The sequence below is a fragment of the Manduca sexta genome, chromosome 26, assembly GCF_014839805.1.
Source record: "Manduca sexta isolate Smith_Timp_Sample1 chromosome 26, JHU_Msex_v1.0, whole genome shotgun sequence".
In the NCBI taxonomy this organism is placed as follows: Eukaryota; Metazoa; Arthropoda; class Insecta; order Lepidoptera; family Sphingidae; genus Manduca; species Manduca sexta.
The window spans coordinates 16,802,531-16,821,656 of record NC_051140.1 but is presented as its reverse complement, the minus strand read 5'-3'; the positions used below and the strand labels follow the sequence as shown (position 1 = coordinate 16,821,656).

General features: G+C 37.7%; 1 protein-coding gene across 2 annotated transcripts in view; it reads left to right on the top strand.

Annotated features, from left to right (window-relative positions):
• LOC115452770 (ATP-binding cassette sub-family G member 8) overlaps positions 1 to 10,486 on the top strand; it is a 77,733-nt gene extending 67,247 nt beyond the window's left edge. For both annotated transcript variants that reach the window (XM_037443448.1, XM_037443450.1), the window contains 14 exons: positions 378 to 518; positions 699 to 846; positions 1,001 to 1,191; positions 2,382 to 2,532; positions 2,765 to 2,920; positions 3,303 to 3,494; positions 3,752 to 4,021; positions 4,261 to 4,378; positions 6,075 to 6,255; positions 6,801 to 6,924; positions 7,322 to 7,483; positions 8,236 to 8,356; positions 8,853 to 9,136; positions 9,499 to 10,486. In XM_037443448.1, coding sequence (XP_037299345.1) covers positions 378 to 518; positions 699 to 846; positions 1,001 to 1,191; positions 2,382 to 2,532; positions 2,765 to 2,920; positions 3,303 to 3,494; positions 3,752 to 4,021; positions 4,261 to 4,378; positions 6,075 to 6,255; positions 6,801 to 6,924; positions 7,322 to 7,483; positions 8,236 to 8,356; positions 8,853 to 9,136; positions 9,499 to 9,756 — 2,497 coding nt within the window. In that variant the 3' untranslated portion in view covers positions 9,757 to 10,486. The remainder of the gene's footprint in view (positions 1 to 377; positions 519 to 698; positions 847 to 1,000; positions 1,192 to 2,381; positions 2,533 to 2,764; positions 2,921 to 3,302; positions 3,495 to 3,751; positions 4,022 to 4,260; positions 4,379 to 6,074; positions 6,256 to 6,800; positions 6,925 to 7,321; positions 7,484 to 8,235; positions 8,357 to 8,852; positions 9,137 to 9,498) is intronic.
• Positions 10,487 to 19,126: the final 8,640 nt, after the last annotated feature.

Here is a 19,126-nt window from a genome sequence, read left to right as displayed (position 1 = left end):
CTATTTTGGTTTTACAGTTGTCATGGGCGTAGCGAGCTTTCAACTTGGGGGAAAAAATCTCAAATTTTGATCGTAGCAATACTACTCCAACCTGCAAATACCCATGACAACTATACATATAATTATCATTGTAATTGATTGTAGATTAAAGCAACTGTACAAATTATTATGATTGTTATTACTTGTAATAAATTATAGATTAATATTAAATTAGGTCATCTTCAAATTAATTACTTTTTAATTGTTAAAAACCGCATGTATTTGTGTTTTTACTACTATTATAACGAAGAACATTGAACTTAATTATATCCAGATTTTTCTGTCAGCAAGTGTACTTATTTCTTTCGTAATGTATTCTAGCTATAATTCCTTTGCAGATCAGCTCTCGGCTCAAACATGTACACATACCTCAAGTTTGGTCTACCTCGAGTATTCCCACCGAACCACAATGGCTCCCAGAGATCGGGAACGCCCAAACCGAAGACCTCCATTGGGAGCGGGATGAAACCAGCACCCAGGTATGATAACATTTGAAGGATATCTTAAAAAAATTAAAACTAAGTGGGTAGATTTCTTGGACCATCTTTTTTAAATGCAGAGAAGAAGAATTAACTACTAGTACTAACGTTTTTCAGTGCGTTTAATGGTTAAATCCTTTCGAAACGATAATGCTTAAAAGAATTTAATTGTTTTCAAAGGATACACAGGCAAAGTCGAGGGGTTCGTGAAACTTCGTCAGGGTATGACAGTTCAGATAACGAAACGACGACTAATTACAACAAGTACAGTAGAAAGTATCGCTCTGATCCTGACTTCAGAATGCAGAACTTACATCCATCGTATCAAGTGAGTGTTGTTGATTTTTGATATTGTTATAGGTATTTAGAAATAAAAATCATCTAGCGGAATCTACCTTGGGTTTTGTTTGCTTTGGATCTCGTTTTTGTGAATTATCGATGAAATAAAATGTATTGAATTCATGATTTTCTATGTCTTTCAGCCTGGCACAGGTGTGCCATTGGTAGCGATGCAGCAAGCCGGCATCAGAGGCGAACCACAGTGGGTAAACTCTAGGCACAAGTCCGTCAGCGAGGCCAACCTTCTCGGAATAGATGCAAGACCCCACCGTTCCCAGTACTCCAATAGGCGGAACAGCGTCGCTGACTTTGTACCTGATGGTGATCATCATAGGTAAGGTCATCACTTATATACCTAGAAGCTACCTCGCGGACAAATAGACTAAGATATATGAAAAGACCACCACCTACTGTCCCTCAACCAAAGTAAATAGTGTTGTGGTGCACGGACTTTGAAACCAAGGATGATCAGTTTTGTGTGAGCCGGTTTACTGATTGAATGTGAGTAATACAGTGATAGAGGAGGTTACTTATTAGTATATAGATAATGTTATTATAGATATGACGAATACCCATCGATGCATCAGATTTCAACAGCTCGCTATTGGAAAGCGGGAATGATCTTAGCTAGTTTACTATGACTAACAATACTTTATCGTTTTTCTTTTATCAGATTCAGGACTAACATTAAAATAACTACAAAGCTTGATTTTTGAAAAGATTGCATCAATATAATTATCTCGCTGGATCACTATTACAAGGTTTTATTTTATATTAGATATGCAGATTTAATTATATGTAACATGATTGTAAGTGTTTTTCAATGATAATTTTCAATAATCCCGGAAAATAAATAAGGGGGAACCATGAATTGCCTTTTCTAATTTTTACCGACATGAAAACTTTTAATCCCATTTTTGCAGTCATAATTAACATAGGACCTTGGAATAATGAGACAGCGATCTTTCATATCCAGTATATTTAGTTAACTAATTATTTTTCCTGAATACGAGCAGTCATAACGAACTAACAAAAGAATATAATTACAAACCCACTAATCCCAATGGAGTACGAATATGTATGTGTGTAAAATTTTACGCACCACAGTCACATTGTTCTGAATTGTCGTGCAAAACGGAAGGCCGTTTCGTCTGTTTTATAGTGTATACTGGTGTTATTAGGATTACAATTCAAAATGGTACAATTGTAAATATCAGAAGTAAACGAAAATTATAGGTAAGTCGTGCTAAAGGCTTGGGCATTACGTCATTGCCGCAGGTTGATTTTACTATAGGTCAAGGATAGGAAATTCAACATTATAGTGTATGTTGTGGTAATGTTAAGGTAGATAATTTATCAACGAATAATGAGCTATAATGAATATTTTAGTCGCTATTAGACGTAATGGAGACGGATGTAAATCCACACGAATTTATTAATTTGTAGTTAAAGTCTTTCGCAATATATTGCTGCAAGAACTTGCTAGTCTAAACTTAACTTTAGTGTTTAAATTGGTTTCCCCAGCTACCTAATGCCGTCATCTCATCTGGGCGGGCGCATGTCGAAGGCGGGCAGCCATATGTCCGTCGCGCAGTCGAGGAAACACTCCACCCTCAGGCCTGGAGACCACCTCGATGGATACACGCACTCCGCTTACATTTATCCTAATTATTATGTAAGTTAAATTGATGAAAGAAGCACTTTAAAAATACATAATAAAACTATGCCGTCAGCAAATACTTAATAACAATACCTTTGTTACAAACATTTATAAATACATTCGGTTTCGAATTACTGCTTATTAACTTAGTTGCTCAGTTGATACATATTCATTTGCAAAAAAGAAACTAAATTACTTATCTTCAATAAATTCATAAACAGGTTAACATCCAGTCTTAATTTTGCAGGTAAACAGTTTAGAAATAACATCACCGGAGAACAAGTCGACGCTGCTGGTGTCAGGGCTTAGTTTTGAAGTGAAGTCTGGAGAGATACTGGCGGTGTTGGCCACGTCACAACAGGAAGCCACCGGTCTTCTTGACGTCTTAGCTGGTGTTCGAAAAGTAAGGACAACTTTATTGCTGTCTTGTGTGTTCATTTTATCATAAGTATTCATCATCAGCGATAAGTAGTCCACTACTCAACATAGCCCGTCTTTGAAGATTTATGCACTGATCTGTAGTTCTTTTTCCAATGTCTAATAGAAAAAAAAAACAAATTTTAACGCTTTATCATGGGTGGAAGATGTGATGTATGATAAAGTAATTATGTCGATGTTTCATATTAGTTATTAATTTAGTTTTCTTTTGCAATTGCTTCTCATCTAAGATATATATAGATATACTATTAGGAAAACGAACTTCCGAATATTTTGCATCGTATCACCTACTAATATGATATCTGTTTTAAAAATCCTCTTTAATCCCGTAAATAACACCTTTCCAGAAACTGTCAGGAGACATAGTGATAAACGGGCAGCCGGTGGCATCGTCTACACTCAGAAAGGTGGCGGCGTACGTCAGGAACGACACGTCGCTGTGTCCCTCGATGACGGTGGAGCACACGCTGCGGTTCCACGCGGCGCTGCGCCGGCCGCGACACAACCACGGCCAGGTCAAGATGGACGATAGAGATCGGGTGAGTGTCGTGACTTGTGATATAGACGTATAGAGATTCCTGATAAGAAAATATTATCTCATATACAAAAAGAGTTAGCGTCATCTAAGTCTTCTTTAACTTATTAAGTTATTTTTCATTGATGGTATGTCTAGTAATTTTTTGTGTCTGTCAATATCTGCTCATTTCCAACTTATAGATCTAAGTTCGTCACTGGTGTTACGAATATTGTTTCTAAATTATGTTTGTTAGTGTTTAACCGTCAAATGTCATTCTAGATAAACCTGTTAATAGAAGAGTTAGGCCTCGAGCAAGTGAGGGACACGAACGTAGGCCGTCTCACTCGCTCAGAGATACGTCGGTTGAACGTCGCGTGTCAGCTTCTCCTGGACATGGCGGTGTTGATCCTGGACCAGCCTACCAAGGAGATGGACATCTTCGACACGTTCTTCTTGGTGGAATACCTCAGGAACTGGGCGAGTTCAGGTCGCGTGGTTATTATGTCCTTGCACCCGCCCACGTATGAGATCTTCGCGATGCTAACTAAGGTAAGTTTGATATGCTATAAAATTATTCACAAATTAGATTTTTAGAACGATTTTTGAGAGATATTGTTTATGGTCGGGATTATAATGCGTGATAATACAAAGTTTAAACAAATATATTCTTTTTAGAAAAAATATTAACCCTGTATATAAAAGTATGAAAGAAAAAACTATTATATTTTTAGGTGTATTTGTATGTTTTATAGTAAGAACATGATTGTTTAAATTTCTTGTTTTTCCAGGTTGTGTTGATATCTGCGGGGAGGACGATGTTCAGCGGGTACAGAAGAGACATGTTGCCATATTTCTCATCCATAGATTATCCTTGTCCAGCTTTTAAAAATCCATCAGATTATTATTGTGAGTTTGTTATTGTTTAAATAATTTATTATATTTTTTTATTAAGCCATTTAAGATATAATATATTGAATTTTGCATGATACGTCGTAACTGTGTGTTCAGAAAGAGAACCGTCGTGGTCGAAAAGTGAACTAACTATCGATTTTAACATAGTAACCCTTCCCCGCCAAGGGCGAGTGGGCAACGTATCCAATAGCGGACCTTTCTCGCCCCACCTCACTCTTTAGTAATCACTAAAACAAGCTAATATTGAAACACAAATAAGCATTAGTGAAACACAAAAAACAAAAAAAAACCTTCCCCGCCATTTGGTAAATGTTAAACGTCGTATTATCCTCATGTCGTATTGCTTTGTTATAAATGATCTTGCGTGTTGTTTTTAAGGAATTTTGTTTAGAAACATACTAGGATTAAACAAAAAAAAAATGACATTCACGTCGAATTGATAACCTCCTCCTTTTTTTGAAGTCGGTTAAAAAGAGGTAATTAAGCACATGAGCGACATCAAATCCCACGACGGTTCTGGACAGACTATAGTAGCCATGATTTATCCTTACTATGTCCTAACTGTATTGAGGTTTGTTTGTGCAGTGGACTTATCCTTACTATGTCATAAATGTGTAGAGGTTTGTTTGTACAGTTATCCTTACTATGTCATAATTGTGTGGAGGTTTGTTTGTACAGTTATCCTTACTATGTCCTAACTGTGTGGAGGTTTGTTTGTGCAGTTATCCTTACTATGTCCTAACTGTGTGGAGGTTTGTTTGTGCAGTTATCCTGACTATGTCGTAACTGTGTGGAGGTTTGTTTGTGCAGTTATCCTGACTATGTCGTAACTGTGTGGAGGTTTGTTTGCGCAGTTATCCTGACTATGTCGTAACTGTGTGGAGGTTTGTTTGCGCAGTTATCCTGACTATGTCGTAACTGTGTGGAGGTTTGTTTGCGCAGTTATCCTGACTATGTCGTAACTGTGTGGAGGTTTGTTTGTGCAGTTATCCTGACTATGTCGTAACTGTGTGGAGGTTTGTTTGTGCAGTTATCCTGACTATGTCGTAACTGTGTGGAGGTTTGTTTGTGCAGTTATCCTGACTATGTCGTAACTGTGTGGAGGTTTGTTTGTGCAGTTATCCTGACTATGTCGTAACTGTGTGGAGGTTTGTTTGCGCAGTTATCCTGACTATGTCGTAACTGTGTGGAGGTTTGTTTGCGCAGTTATCCTGACTATGTCGTAACTGTGTGGAGGTTTGTTTGCGCAGTTATCCTGACTATGTCGTAACTGTGTGGAGGTTTGTTTGTGCAGTTATCCTGACTATGTCGTAACTGTGTGGAGGTTTGTTTGTGCAGTTATCCTGACTATGTCGTAACTGTGTGGAGGTTTGTTTGTGCAGTTATCCTGACTATGTCGTAACTGTGTGGAGGTTTGTTTGTGCAGTTATCCTGACTATGTCGTAACTGTGTGGAGGTTTGTTTGCGCAGTTATCCTGACTATGTCGTAACTGTGTGGAGGTTTGTTTGCGCAGTTATCCTGACTATGTCGTAACTGTGTGGAGGTTTGTTTGTGCAGTTATCCTGACTATGTCGTAACTGTGTGGAGGTTTGTTTGTGCAGTTATCCTGACTATGTCGTAACTGTGTGGAGGTTTGTTTGTGCAGTTATCCTGACTATGTCGTAACTGTGTGGAGGTTTGTTTGCGCAGTGGACCTGGTGACGCTGGACGACCTGTCGGCGGCGGCGCTGCTGGAGTCGTCGGGGCGCGTGGAGGCGCTGGCGGGCGTGTTCGGCGCGGCGCGCGGCGCGCTCGAGCCGCCGCCGCCCGTGCCGCTGCCCGCGCCCGCGCGCCGCGCCCGCGCACACCTGCAGGCCTTCGCGCTGCTCGAGTCAGTCGCTCTCAATACACGAACATTTTGACACTGTGCTTCTAAACGAAACTACATTATTATAATCTTCTAACTAACGAACAATAAGTTCGACGTAAAATAAAAAAAAATTGTTTCAAACAAAATAAAATTATCAATAAAAAGTAATAGAAATTTTACGCATAAACGCACACGTCAAATTCGAACTAAACTACACAATGACCAAAAATCCGAAACGTATAACTGGGATATTTGATGAAAATATACGTTAATAGATGATATATGTAATTTAATTTATTAACGCAATGTGAAAATGATCTCATACGTATATATAAATATTAGAAAACAATTTACACGAACTACAGTATAAAGCAAGATGAATTTAAATACCGCATTAACTAATAAGAAACACGGAAATCTTAAAAAAATGTTATTTTCATGCCTTCTTTTCTAAACGTAAAAACAATACAGGTTTCGGTATAAACTCCAATATGCTATGCCTTTTAAAAATAATTTTGATTTATGAACATTATACGCACATTAACACCAACATTTTGACTTCATAGGAAGAGTCTGGTGTACACGCAGATGACGACGCTGTCGAACGTGATCACCCGAGTGCTGATAGCCGCCGTTATGTCCATCATCACCGGCACCATATTCTGGGACCTGCCGACCACCGATGCTAAGGTATTGTACTTATATTTCACATTGTATTATTTTGAACTCCCTCGGTTGTGTAGTGGTATTGCGCGATACGATACTGCACATCTATGACGTACCAAGTTCCAGTACCGGTTCAACTACTTGCAGGCCTGCCTATCCCTTCGTGAACAAAATTGTGAAGTGTGTTTGCCTTTGTATCCTTTTTGAAAAAAGTCAAAATTCGTAAATGTTTGTCGAGGAAAAGGAGCGTTTAAAATAAGGTATGAGCAGCAATAAGGACTTTTCTTAAAAACCCAAAAAATAAGTATTCTGAAACACCAGAGGCGTAACCAAATAAACTTTTGCCAAAACAATCAATTAATTTTGATTTGAACGGGTCACTTGAGTTGTTTAATAAAAACTCGTCATGTTATACTTACAGCTGTCGCAGAACGACCGCGTGGGGTTCCACTACGCGTCGCTGTGCGCGTGCGCGTGGCCGGTGCTGCTGTGGGGCGCGCGCGACGCCGCCGCCGCGCGCGCGCACGTGGAGCGCGACGTGCGCGCCGGCCTCTACTCGCGCACCGTCTTCATACTCTTCGATGTCAGTTGCTCACCATGCTCATCTGCATATCGGCCTCTTCCAAGTATTTAAAGATGAACCTGTAGAAATCCAGTGGCTTTCCAGTTCGTCACCATGATAATCTGCATATCCCCTGTTGCATATAGGCTTATTCCAAGTATTTAAAGATAAACCTGTAGAAATCCAGTGACTTTCCAGTTCCTCACCATGATAATCTCCATATCCTCTGTTGCGTGTAGGCCTCTTCCAAGTATTTAAATATGAGCCTGTTGAGAACGGTCTCCAGTGACTTTCTAGACCTATTAGGTCGTTTATTCTTAAATGTTTATATCTCTAATAACGCAATAGTAACTATAGAATCTGTAGGAGAGTGTTAGAGATGTGCTGATTTTGGTCCTACGAACACAAATTGGTCCTCCGAACTAATAATATCTAAATCTAAACTTGTTAGCCTATAATGTTGCTTAAAGGCATATGATGCCAGAAAAGGCATATGAAAGGAGGAGTTTAAGATGGACATACAAGTATTGCACTTTATTCACTATGCAGGTAACATCCATTGTCAATAAACGCGCCCAATTTCAATCTTCAATCCGATGCCGAGAATGAACCAATCAAAATAACTCATTTATATGTGTCAAAAGAAACTTTGACCTGATTAGTCCTCTATTGATATAGTTCGAAAAAAGCGATTGGAATCATTTATTGAAAATGTCAGTAGATAATTGCGGATTAGAAGAGGGTTTACAATACAACCCTCATTATTTTTACAGCAATTCCTCGAGTTATGGTCATCGGTGCTGACGTGGCTGGCGTATCTGGTGCCGAGTTACGCCATGACCGGCCTGTACGCGCAGTCGCCTGGCTCCTTCGACGGATTCTATATTTATTTAGGTATGTCTGAGTCTTCTTAGCTACTGAAAGATTTAAAAGATGATCAAATGATAAGATGTTGGCATACTTTAAAATTATTATGTTTGTAATCACCATATCGGTTGGGTAAGTTCTGATAGGTTCCCTACTTCTTTGTTTTTTATTGCTATGAATGACAAGACGAGCTTGACATTCGCCTGATGTTAAGCGATACGACCGTCCATAAACAGTAGAAACACCATCCAATACCTTGAATTGCAAAGTATCGTTTGGTATTCCACTGCTCTCTCCATACTGAGACATTAGATGGTAAGTATTATTATATCCAGTAGTTACGCTGGCTACAATGTCCTTCAATCGGGAACACAACAGTGACTACACAGTACACACTGCTGCTTGACGGCAGAAAAATGCTTCTTCTGCCACTAGACGCAGGTTAAGCTTCGATTTTTTTCTTTCAAATTACTGTCATATCAAATTACTTCAAAATTCTTTAACAATACCATTTCTCTTTCAGGTTACATGGTGCTCTATCTAATCAGCATACAGATGCTGTGTCGGGCGTTAATATTCCTAATACCAATGGAGAAGACGGCCGCTATTTTGGCGGGTCTCTGCCTACTCCTCAGCACACTAGTGAACGGCGTGATGTTACACCGATTAGACATACCGCAGTACTTGCGCTGGCTGGAGTATGTGTCGCCATCGACGTGGACACTGCCAGAAGTGCTTCGAAAGGAGCTGAGCGAAGTCGCGCTCAAAACTAGTATTAGTAAGGAGATCAGATGTACCAATAAACAGGTTGGTGTTGTTTTGTTTTGTTTGATTGATTTTAGGTGATTTTAAAGGTTTTCTTTGATGCTTATAGCGGATGAATTCTTAGAGGCAATAAGAATAGGTTTTTAATGAGACAAATACAGTTATAGATACGATTGAGATTGGATCTATAGTTTGATAGGACTGTGAAATGAGCTACTTCTTCAGCATAAATTACCGTTCTTGGCCGAATGGTATCGTTCTTTCATGAAAACACATTTCAGTTACTAGGCATGTAACTTTTCATACAGCTCAACCAATATAAAGCACAATCACTTCCAATCCTGTCAAATAAATAACCAATTAATTTGATAAACAAAATTCCAAAATTTAATATTCTTCCACAGAGACCCTACCAGGACATAATAGTCCAGTCCCCGTGCCCGCCGCCGAACGGAACTCAAGTCCTCTCGAACTACGAGTACCTCCGCGCCTCCCACATCTGGGAACACAACGAGGAGAGCTTCCTCATATGCCTCGCGGTGTTCTACGCGGTCTTCGCTTTGATAGCTGTTGTCGCGTTCGTCGCTGACTGCAGTAAGTACGCTAAGAGCAAAGCCAGGACGAGCATGAAGGGGCACAAGGTTACTGCCAATACGCCTTGAGTTAAAGGGAAAGAAAATGTATTATTGTCAACACACCTTGTGAATAATTGAAAGGTGTATAGAATGAGTACATAATGGGATGGGTTAATGCAAACTCGTTTTTGAGGACCACGGTTCAAGGTAGTGTGCTAAAATGGACAAATTTCATCATTGATGGCAATGACTATTCGGTGGTTTTGGTGGATTTTAGTAACAGAGGGAAGAAAGATATAATAAAAAGAAGAAATAGGGTACTTGACTGCATAAAATTAAAAAAATTACGTACTGTATTATAATTTTTAGTAGTCAAATCTCCTATTTTCGATCATAGAAGAAAATTAAATAAAAATAATTTAATTAATGTAAGCGTGTAATGAAGTAACTTTGAAAATTGTTTTAAAACGAAAAGAATGCAATGTACAAAAATTACATAATAAAATATAGACTGAAAGTCTTCCAGTATTTATATATTTTCGATTAAAAAATTTAATTCTCTCAATAATTAATGTTGATTTAAATAAATTCAAATCCTGTGAACGTTAAAATATTGGGCAAAACATGTGTTCATAGCGATCGGAATTAAAATCGAATAAATTGTGTCGATATTTGAAAATTCAAATAATTCGAATATTCGCTAGAATTCGCACAGCCATTAAATAGTAGAGTTTAATAGGAATAATTTTAAATCCAATCAAGTGAACTGAACACTGTCTGAACAGACGTATTTTATATCACAACAATATAATATCAGCCCTGTATTAACATACTTTCCAGTGGTGGAGGGTGAAGTTTTCCAAACCCGACACAACATATAGGTATATGCATAAATACGGTCGGCAAATTACCCTAATGATAATCAGATTTAACATGAATTATGAAAGGGAAGCCGGCAGGGATCGGGTTATATGGACTATTGATACTGTCCCACTGCTGAGCATGAGCATTCTGTACTCCTAAGAGGGACCACAACAATAAAGTTTCCTTATTCTTCGCGTTTCGTTTTCGAAACGTTTAGACTGTTGAATGCTTTTTTCATTGCTTTCACTTTTCTATTTGTAGTAGGTAGAAGAATAATTAAAGGCTTATTATAATTATGTAAATAATATCGTGATACAAAAATAATCATGTTAATTATGATTATAAATAAAGTAATGAATTAAATAGTTCTTAAGATTTTTGTTCCCATTTTTGTGTAACACTGCCTACGGTATGCTCATTACAGTAAAACTATTGTTACTAAACATTTTTATCGATTTTATTAGGTATTATAAAAAAAAGTTTTTAAAATTGAATCGAAAATCGATGAAAATGGCAAACATTTGTTTAATCGAGATATTAATGTAATCGGTTATTATTTAAAATTATTTTTATATTCTGCGTTCATAAAGAATGTTGTAAGATTGAAATCACATTCAGTCAATAATCTATCTTATGTCAATTAATTAATACTTATATTAATGTGGTAATGTTTAAGTTGAAATACTTAGATATTAAAAGTGGAGCCATATCACATAATTATAGAAAATATAATTTTAAGTTACCCATATCTTCCGAATAATATAATAAAAAATATTTTAATTATGAATGTCGATTTTACTTTACCTTTGCCTTTTGTGTTGAAAAGAACAAACTCCATCGTAGTTGGCAATGTTAAGGTGTCGCCCAGATGTTAACAAATACATTTATCCCATAAGCAACACTTTGCCAACATTTAGCCGAGAAATACCTCATTGTGTAACTGCTCTATTATATGCGATTCGACTTCCGCTCAAATCAAAGGTTAAAATTTCAGGTCGGGAAAAGCGATATTGAGTTCTGCTCAGTATTAGGCCGAAATTTCTTTGTAACCGATATGACGATAGGTTCCCTCTCTATCATATCATGGGACGGAATATACATAGCTAAAAATGGGGTGCATTAATTGTGCCTCTGCCTACCTCTTTGGGAAAAAATGCGTGTGTGCATAAGTTGATAATATCTGTAACATCATATCGGTACCATAATACATAATTTTAGGCTTTATCATTGTTAGCCTCTTGCCTTTATTTAACACCAATGTTTTATTCGACTGTGCCAAGTCTATTGCTAGAAGATGGAATTAAAATTAAATTCGGGAAAAATCATGTTAGGGCAACCCATAAATATTTTAGCTCGTGTAAGTAGATATTATGGTCTATTGACGGACCTGGGAATGGACCATTATAGGCAATTGAAATTAACGGTATGTGGTAAGTGATGAATTATTGTGTTTAATTTCTGTTTGTGGAGCTAATGGTGTAAACTGTGTAGTAGACTATTTTATTTCTAGTTTAACATTCTATCCATTGTATTATTAAAATAAGTAGGTATGTACATGTGTAATGATGCAATTTCTATTTATATATGTTTGATGAGTGAATGTATTTAAGACTCTCGTATTAAGGACTTCACACTTTTAGTGATAACAAAAATAAGACACGTTGTTATTTTTTTATTATTTATTTTTTTGCTTAAACCTATTTGTACACCATCTTAATCTAACTTATTCTAAAGTCAAGCCCGCTTTCATCTTTCCGTTCTATTAATTAAAGGAATCACCCAAAGATGACTAGTTTCCCCGCCTCCAACCCCACTACTTACACAAGGTCTCCTTAAATTAAAGAACAGTCAATGGAAACAGGCATTGTATTTGCGCCTTGTTAGAGGTCACCAACGAAGGCTCGGTTTAATCGTTGGTGATGTGGTCCTCGTCGTGTAGCGTGGACACAGCTGCTGGGTCAGAACTCAGGCCGGACCACGTGACTGAGATCTGGAGGGCCACCCAACAACTGTGCGGCTAAATCAAATGGTCTTCGGTGCAGCCCTGGTCGTGTGGCGAAGGCACGTGGACACGGTGCTGAAGTCTGGTCCGGGCTGCGGGCCCAGCACTTCGTATGGAGGTCTTCGTAGCGCTAGGCAGGCGCGCCAGTGCTGCCAAATCAATTGATTGCAGGAGTCTGAGGGCTCGGCGCAGTAGCAGGGCGCGCGGCAACTGGTTGATCATCATCTAGCGTGGGGGCTCGCCAGATCGTGATCAATGATGTTGCAGCGGGGGGCTGTCTGGTCTTCTGCGCCGTGCACTTAGAGGTGTTGTGTCGCGTGTCAGTGCTTCCACAGTGCTCGGCCAATAAGTTCTGCTGTCGACACAATTATTTCCCAGTATTATGCCGACAGCAAAAGTGATGGTCTTCACTGACGATCCGCGACGCCGTGGTTCTTTTCGAGCACTGTAACGCACCTGGCCACGCGAGGTCTTTTATATGTTCCCGCAGAGCACCGATCAATACCTGCATTGAGGATGCACCAATCATCTTGTTTCCACAGTTGTGGATTTTCCACAGTGTGCAAAATCTGACGAATGGAATCACTTGCACAGATTCAAGGTTTATTTTTGGGATACCAACGTCAGGCAATGTGTAATATAATAAAATCACTGGGATTTTTATAGGAAAACTGGACTTGATTAGAAGTTTTCGAAATAACAATTGATAAGGATTTTGCTTTATCGTTTATTTGAAACCACTTAATAAGATAGTGTGGCCAAACATAGCCTGGTTCCTACCGAAGTAGTTTTCAAAAGTTCTAGTAAACCTTTACTAAACTTTATGGGTCTGCAACGAATAACGAAATTGCATTTTCGACTGGTTCCAAAAGCACTGCCGTTCTGGAAATATCGTATTTTTTTCCGTTTTGCATCGTGACAGTAACCAAGTTATGTTACAAGTTATTTCGATGAAGTTAACTGTTTTAAATAAAACAAATTTAAAATGCATTGCATTATTTTTACAGTTCGATATCGAATTATACTGAACTTTGATGAAATGTTGCAATAATTGCCTAACGTACAAAATTTTCTAAAAAAGAAAACATTTATTGTTATATTAACCAAATGGTATGGTAATTCATATATCTAACATTACTTAATTCAGTGAGTTATTTCTGTGTTCATACAATTTTTATTTTAAATACTTTTAATATAAGCCATGGCCTAGTTATTTTTTGTTTACTTTATTCATCTATTGACTATTTAAAAATAAACTCGTTTAACATCGCATGATAATTTTATGAAGATTTTAAAATCCACGGGTGTCATATTTACATATACCTCTATCCTATCATAATATGAGACAGCTGTGATAGAAATGTACTTATGTTTCTAAAGAAAGGATAAATTAATGTCCCAATCTATAACATTTCGTCTGAATTTCGTTTGAATAGTTTTGTCAAATAAAAACTATATTTTGATGAATCAGCGTGAGGGCTGGTATCCCGTTCCCTAATATAAATTGCATCTCGTTTCCTCTCGTATGTTCCGTCTCTGTGCAAATAGCCCTCGCGCTATTGGTCGAATTTCCACAGTTCCTAGAAATTTGGTAGTACCTGTATTTCGCAATCAGGTCAGCATATTCCAGAACATTCTATAAAATAATTAAATGTGTATTTCTAGATAGGTCCTTCATAACAGGCGAATTTATAGTTTTGCCGAATTTATTGCTGTAGGCTTCTGACGCCTTGGTAGGCTAGTGGCTAAAAGAGCTTAAAATGGTCGCGGATAGGATCCTCCAGCGAAGACAAAACTTTTAGATTCGTAGATAATTGTCTCGAGTTTAGGTGTAGGAAGATTGAAACAAAAAAATATTTAATTGTGTGAACTCACTTTTAAGTATTGATTGTATAATTAGTAAAAGTAATATCTTGTCACATTTTTTTCTAATTTTTAACTTGAGATGTGAAACCTTCGACGTGCTAGGTTTGATTTCTGAATCGGAAAATCACAAGTGTAGACTTTTTGAGTGCCTCAGTGGCGTAATTATTACGTATTACGTGCGCTATACGAGAGCGCTCCGAGGTTCTGGGTTCAAATCCCAGGTCTCCAAGCGATATTACGATTTTTTCCTCAGTTCGTATCAGCCCGGAGAGTGCGATTATACCCTCTCATTTTATTCTCCAGTGCATAAGAAAAAAGGTTTGATGTCTCCTACTGGGGGACATTGCAAGAATTTTTTCTCTTTGTCTTTCAGTGGGAGATAGTGCAACAAAATTCTTCCCACTGTCCACTAGGGCGAGAAAGTGCCACAAATTACTTCCCCTGGTCTCCCCCTAAGTGTCCCCAAACAGAGAACGATCTAAACTAAGCATATGTCATTGTCCCCTAGTATTTTTAATATCCAAGGTTATTAGGGTGAGGTAAGACAGTTAACAAAAATAAATTTCATAGGAAAAGATATTTTATTTTTATAAATAAGTACATTATTATTTAGGAGATTATTCCATACTGCCAACAATTAGTAGACAACATGGTGTACAAATTGTACGCAACTCTATGCGCAAAATAATATCTTACTATCTTATCTTACTTCTTACTAATATTAACAATGTCAAAGTTTGTACGCTTCTTAGAAGTAAACGCATAAAAAGCTGAACGGATTTTGATGAAATTTGGCACACGGATAGACCATGTTCTGGATGTTCATATTCGCTACATCTAGTCATACTATGCAAATTCATCAAGTTAGTAGCTACCTATTACGGTATGATCTGTTTTTTGTTTATTCCAATGTCTAATTTCTATCAAAATGATTTTCGACATCGAAGATTTTTCACACTCGAGTCTGTACAGAATACAGACACTGGGGAAAATTTATGTAGGGAAAGCTCGTGATTGGTTGATATTTCCCTAGTTGTTTTATTGGCTCTTGTAAACAAGTCTACAGCGATGCAAGTATTGATTTTGTCTCGGTAATAGCTCGGTTGCAACTCATAACAAAATTGAAATAAATTTTGAAATCAAACAATACTATGAAACTTCTGTGTAGGATTTTAGTAATTAGCTTACGAACTACAAAAGAAAAGACCATGGATCATAGAATATGTTAATATAAAATTTACTATTTATATCTGTAGGTAGATAAGCTCACGTCACGTCTAAAGGGTCAGGCAGGGCTCTACTAGTGAGTGGTAACCCCATATCGTCGATCTTATATCTGTCTTAAGGGACAAGAGGCTGCGAACCCAACGTTGCATCGGGTATTTTAATATTGGTTGTGTTTAGTGTTATACTTAAATAGAAAAAACGCACAAATACATGTTTCGCGATCTGGGATTCAAATCTAGAATATCATAGTCCACACCAAGGTTCGCTGCCATCAAACCAATGGGGTGATAAATATATACAAAATAAATTATCTAATTTTTTAAACAAAACTAGTTCGACGTTTCAAAATCTGCAGCTTTCATGGTCACGGGACGTTATCTACATATTTATTGTTATCGCGAGGAACTTACAATTACCACTACCGCCCAGAATCAGTCAGCGTAAGTAGCCACTTTGAGAATTTATTAATCGGTAAAGTGAGGAACACGCAGGCTAAAGCTTCATCATTACTAGATTCAAACTAAGAAATCGGGATAAAGAGCACAATAGAACATTGTGTAGCATTGCCGCTCATTAAATGCTTGCGAATTTCGAAGCAATTTTGTAATGTCTAGCACTTACATTAGCACTAAATAGTACTTAAGCCTGCACATCACGGGGCTAGGCAGGACCTAAAAATAGACAATGTACGATTTTCCTTTATATTTGAATTAATTTCCTCATACTGGTTTAGAGTACTTTTGACGTCATTGTGAATAAGCACAATTAACATGCCGAAAATCAAGTGTTTTTAAGCTCTAACTAGAGATCTCTTCTTTAGTCATTCTATCGCGTTTGCCTTTATTATATTGAAATGTATTGACATAAAATAATAAAGTAATGGAAATTGTCATTAAAAATATAGGCGAATGCATACTATACACCGTTCATTTTATTATATATCCGTTCTGTTATTTTTATATTTTGCTGTAAAGTATTTGTTCCATATGGGAACATAGGTATTTATTAGGTCTATATATAGGTATATATCATCTATGATCAGGTTTATTTTAGAATTAATTACCTTCTGTTAAAAGTAGGCAGTAATAAAGCTAATATAATTATAATGAAATCTGGTATGGGGGTATCTACTATATTCAGTTTTAAAAATAAATATGACGTATTCAGTTTTTTGTTATCCCCTAAATAATGAAATTAAAAGGGGAATGAAGATAAACCGTCGAACCATTTGTTGTGAAATTTGACATGGATGTTTCTTGTAGCTTAATTATGAATGGGGCATATTAATTTTTATTAACCCCTAACTTAGGGCAGTTAAAGGGGGGAGAAAATAAACCGCACAACAGATTTCGACGAAATTTGGTGTGGATGGAAGGCTTGCGTGGAGAATAATAACTAACACGTGAGGATCCTGGTACTGTAATATGGTTGAAGTATGTACACCTTACAGGTATTCTCTTAAAGTTGGCGCTCACGAGGTGCAAAGACTATTACAGAGTTGGTGGGAATTATATTGGATCTATGGATTTTGCTGGTGGTATGATCTATTTTATATCCGCCTGGATAGCGACCACCGTACTTAAGGTGTTAAAACCCGACATAGCGGCCCACGTAAGTGTGTCGCGTTCCGGGATCAGCCTGGATATATTCGATTCCAACAGGCTGGCATAATTGTGCCGACTGTCGAGGGATAATCATCTTTCGTCAGTCGAAATTGTATAGAACTTCCACTGTGGGTTCACTTTGTCGTACTCGTAGAAAAAAAAAGCGATATATGGGATCTTGTTAGACTGATTCCTAGACTATTGATTGAGACAACAGGACTTCTGATGAGTAAATGTCTCAATCTTTAAATTCAAGGCAATAGAGGACTTACCTTCCAGCATGGGCGCCCTAAAGCGGGATATGCCAAGAATTAATTGGATCTAAAGATGATCATTAATACAACTGTACCTAACTTCAGTTGTGAATATTTTCTTATAATGGAAAATTTTAGTATGATCTACTCTAAATTAATAAATAATTTAGTAGTAATAACAATTATTCTTATGCATTGTTTTAACGTATTATAAGTGCAACTTTGTTCGCTTGTGCGATAAAGAAATTTATTTATATATTAGACTGGCTTTTTGACTTATTTATTTACTAAGCTTACAAAAAGTGTACTTATATTGTGTAATTACGTAATAATTCGCTATATTGTAGGGATGAGATAGCTGTTGTATTAGGCTACGGCTACTGTTACAGTGCTCAGGTCTTGAGTTTGAACTCCCGGTATGGCAGAATTGTCCGAAAAGTGAGTACACTAATTACACCTGTGCCTACTCCTTTGAGGATCATAGTATGTGGTGGTGGTGTGTGTGAGTATGTGCTATATATCTAAACTTGTACCTGTACATAAATAATGCCATTTTGATACATTTATAACAGTTAACCAAACTCGGTACTTCATTACCCAAACATTAAAACCCCTTGGTCATGTGATGTGTCCTCGTCGCTTTGCCCTTTACAGTGATTGGTCAAATATGCACAGAATTTCCGAGAAATGATGTGTGGAACGCTTCTGATTGGTGGATCCCATTGTAAGCTGACATCGAGAACATTCGATGCACACATTGATAAACTCGTGTATAAAAGAGCTCGTAGTGCGAGTCGGGTGGCTAGTCTCAAACGGACCAAACAATTAAAGGGATCAAAAGATGACGACGTCGACCAAGACGTTCTGCTGTGGGAACAGCCATCCTAGTGATGCCTGTATCAACAGCAGAATGTCTTGGATTACCACTATAATACGAAGAGTACGCGGCAGACCACCGCCGTGTTTTGAGAGCAGTGGAGGAACGTTTAGTTATAATCAGCGAACAAAGACTTAAGTGTTAAGCGTGTTCGTGCAGTAACTTATAAGGAAAATAAGCTTTAAATTAGGATACGATCACCGGAGAAGACTTTCCACAACCGAATAAAGACTTGAGTGAAGCGTGTTCGCGTTGTGCTACAGCATTCCATTTGGCATCACTCGCTGCGGACTGCCGGCAGAGAGCGCGGCGACGGCCCGGCCGGGCTCGCGGCTCCGCGGCGCTGTGCCGCTGCCACACGACCAGGGCCGACATTGGAGTAGTTATAATGCGCTTTTTGTTTGCCAACTTTGTGCGCGCTGTATCTATTTCATTGTTAATACGAATATGTAACAGATGTACGTAAGTTCCTACATATGAACTTAGTATTCATAAGATAATTTGTACCAAAGAATTTAAGTAACTCATCAAGAAAACATGATTGCTCTGGGATAGCTGGGATAGCTGTTGCTATTGCCTGTGTATTTTTCTCGGGTCGTTATAGGCCCATCCATACGATGGGACCTTAACGACAAAGAGAAGTAAATGTAAATAAGAACAATGTAAGCTTATGTAATGTATTTAAAAATATATTAATAAAAATTGTGGCTTGTTTTATTCCTTTTCCTCGAGTGTGAGATTGACACAGATAAAAAATGCCCCT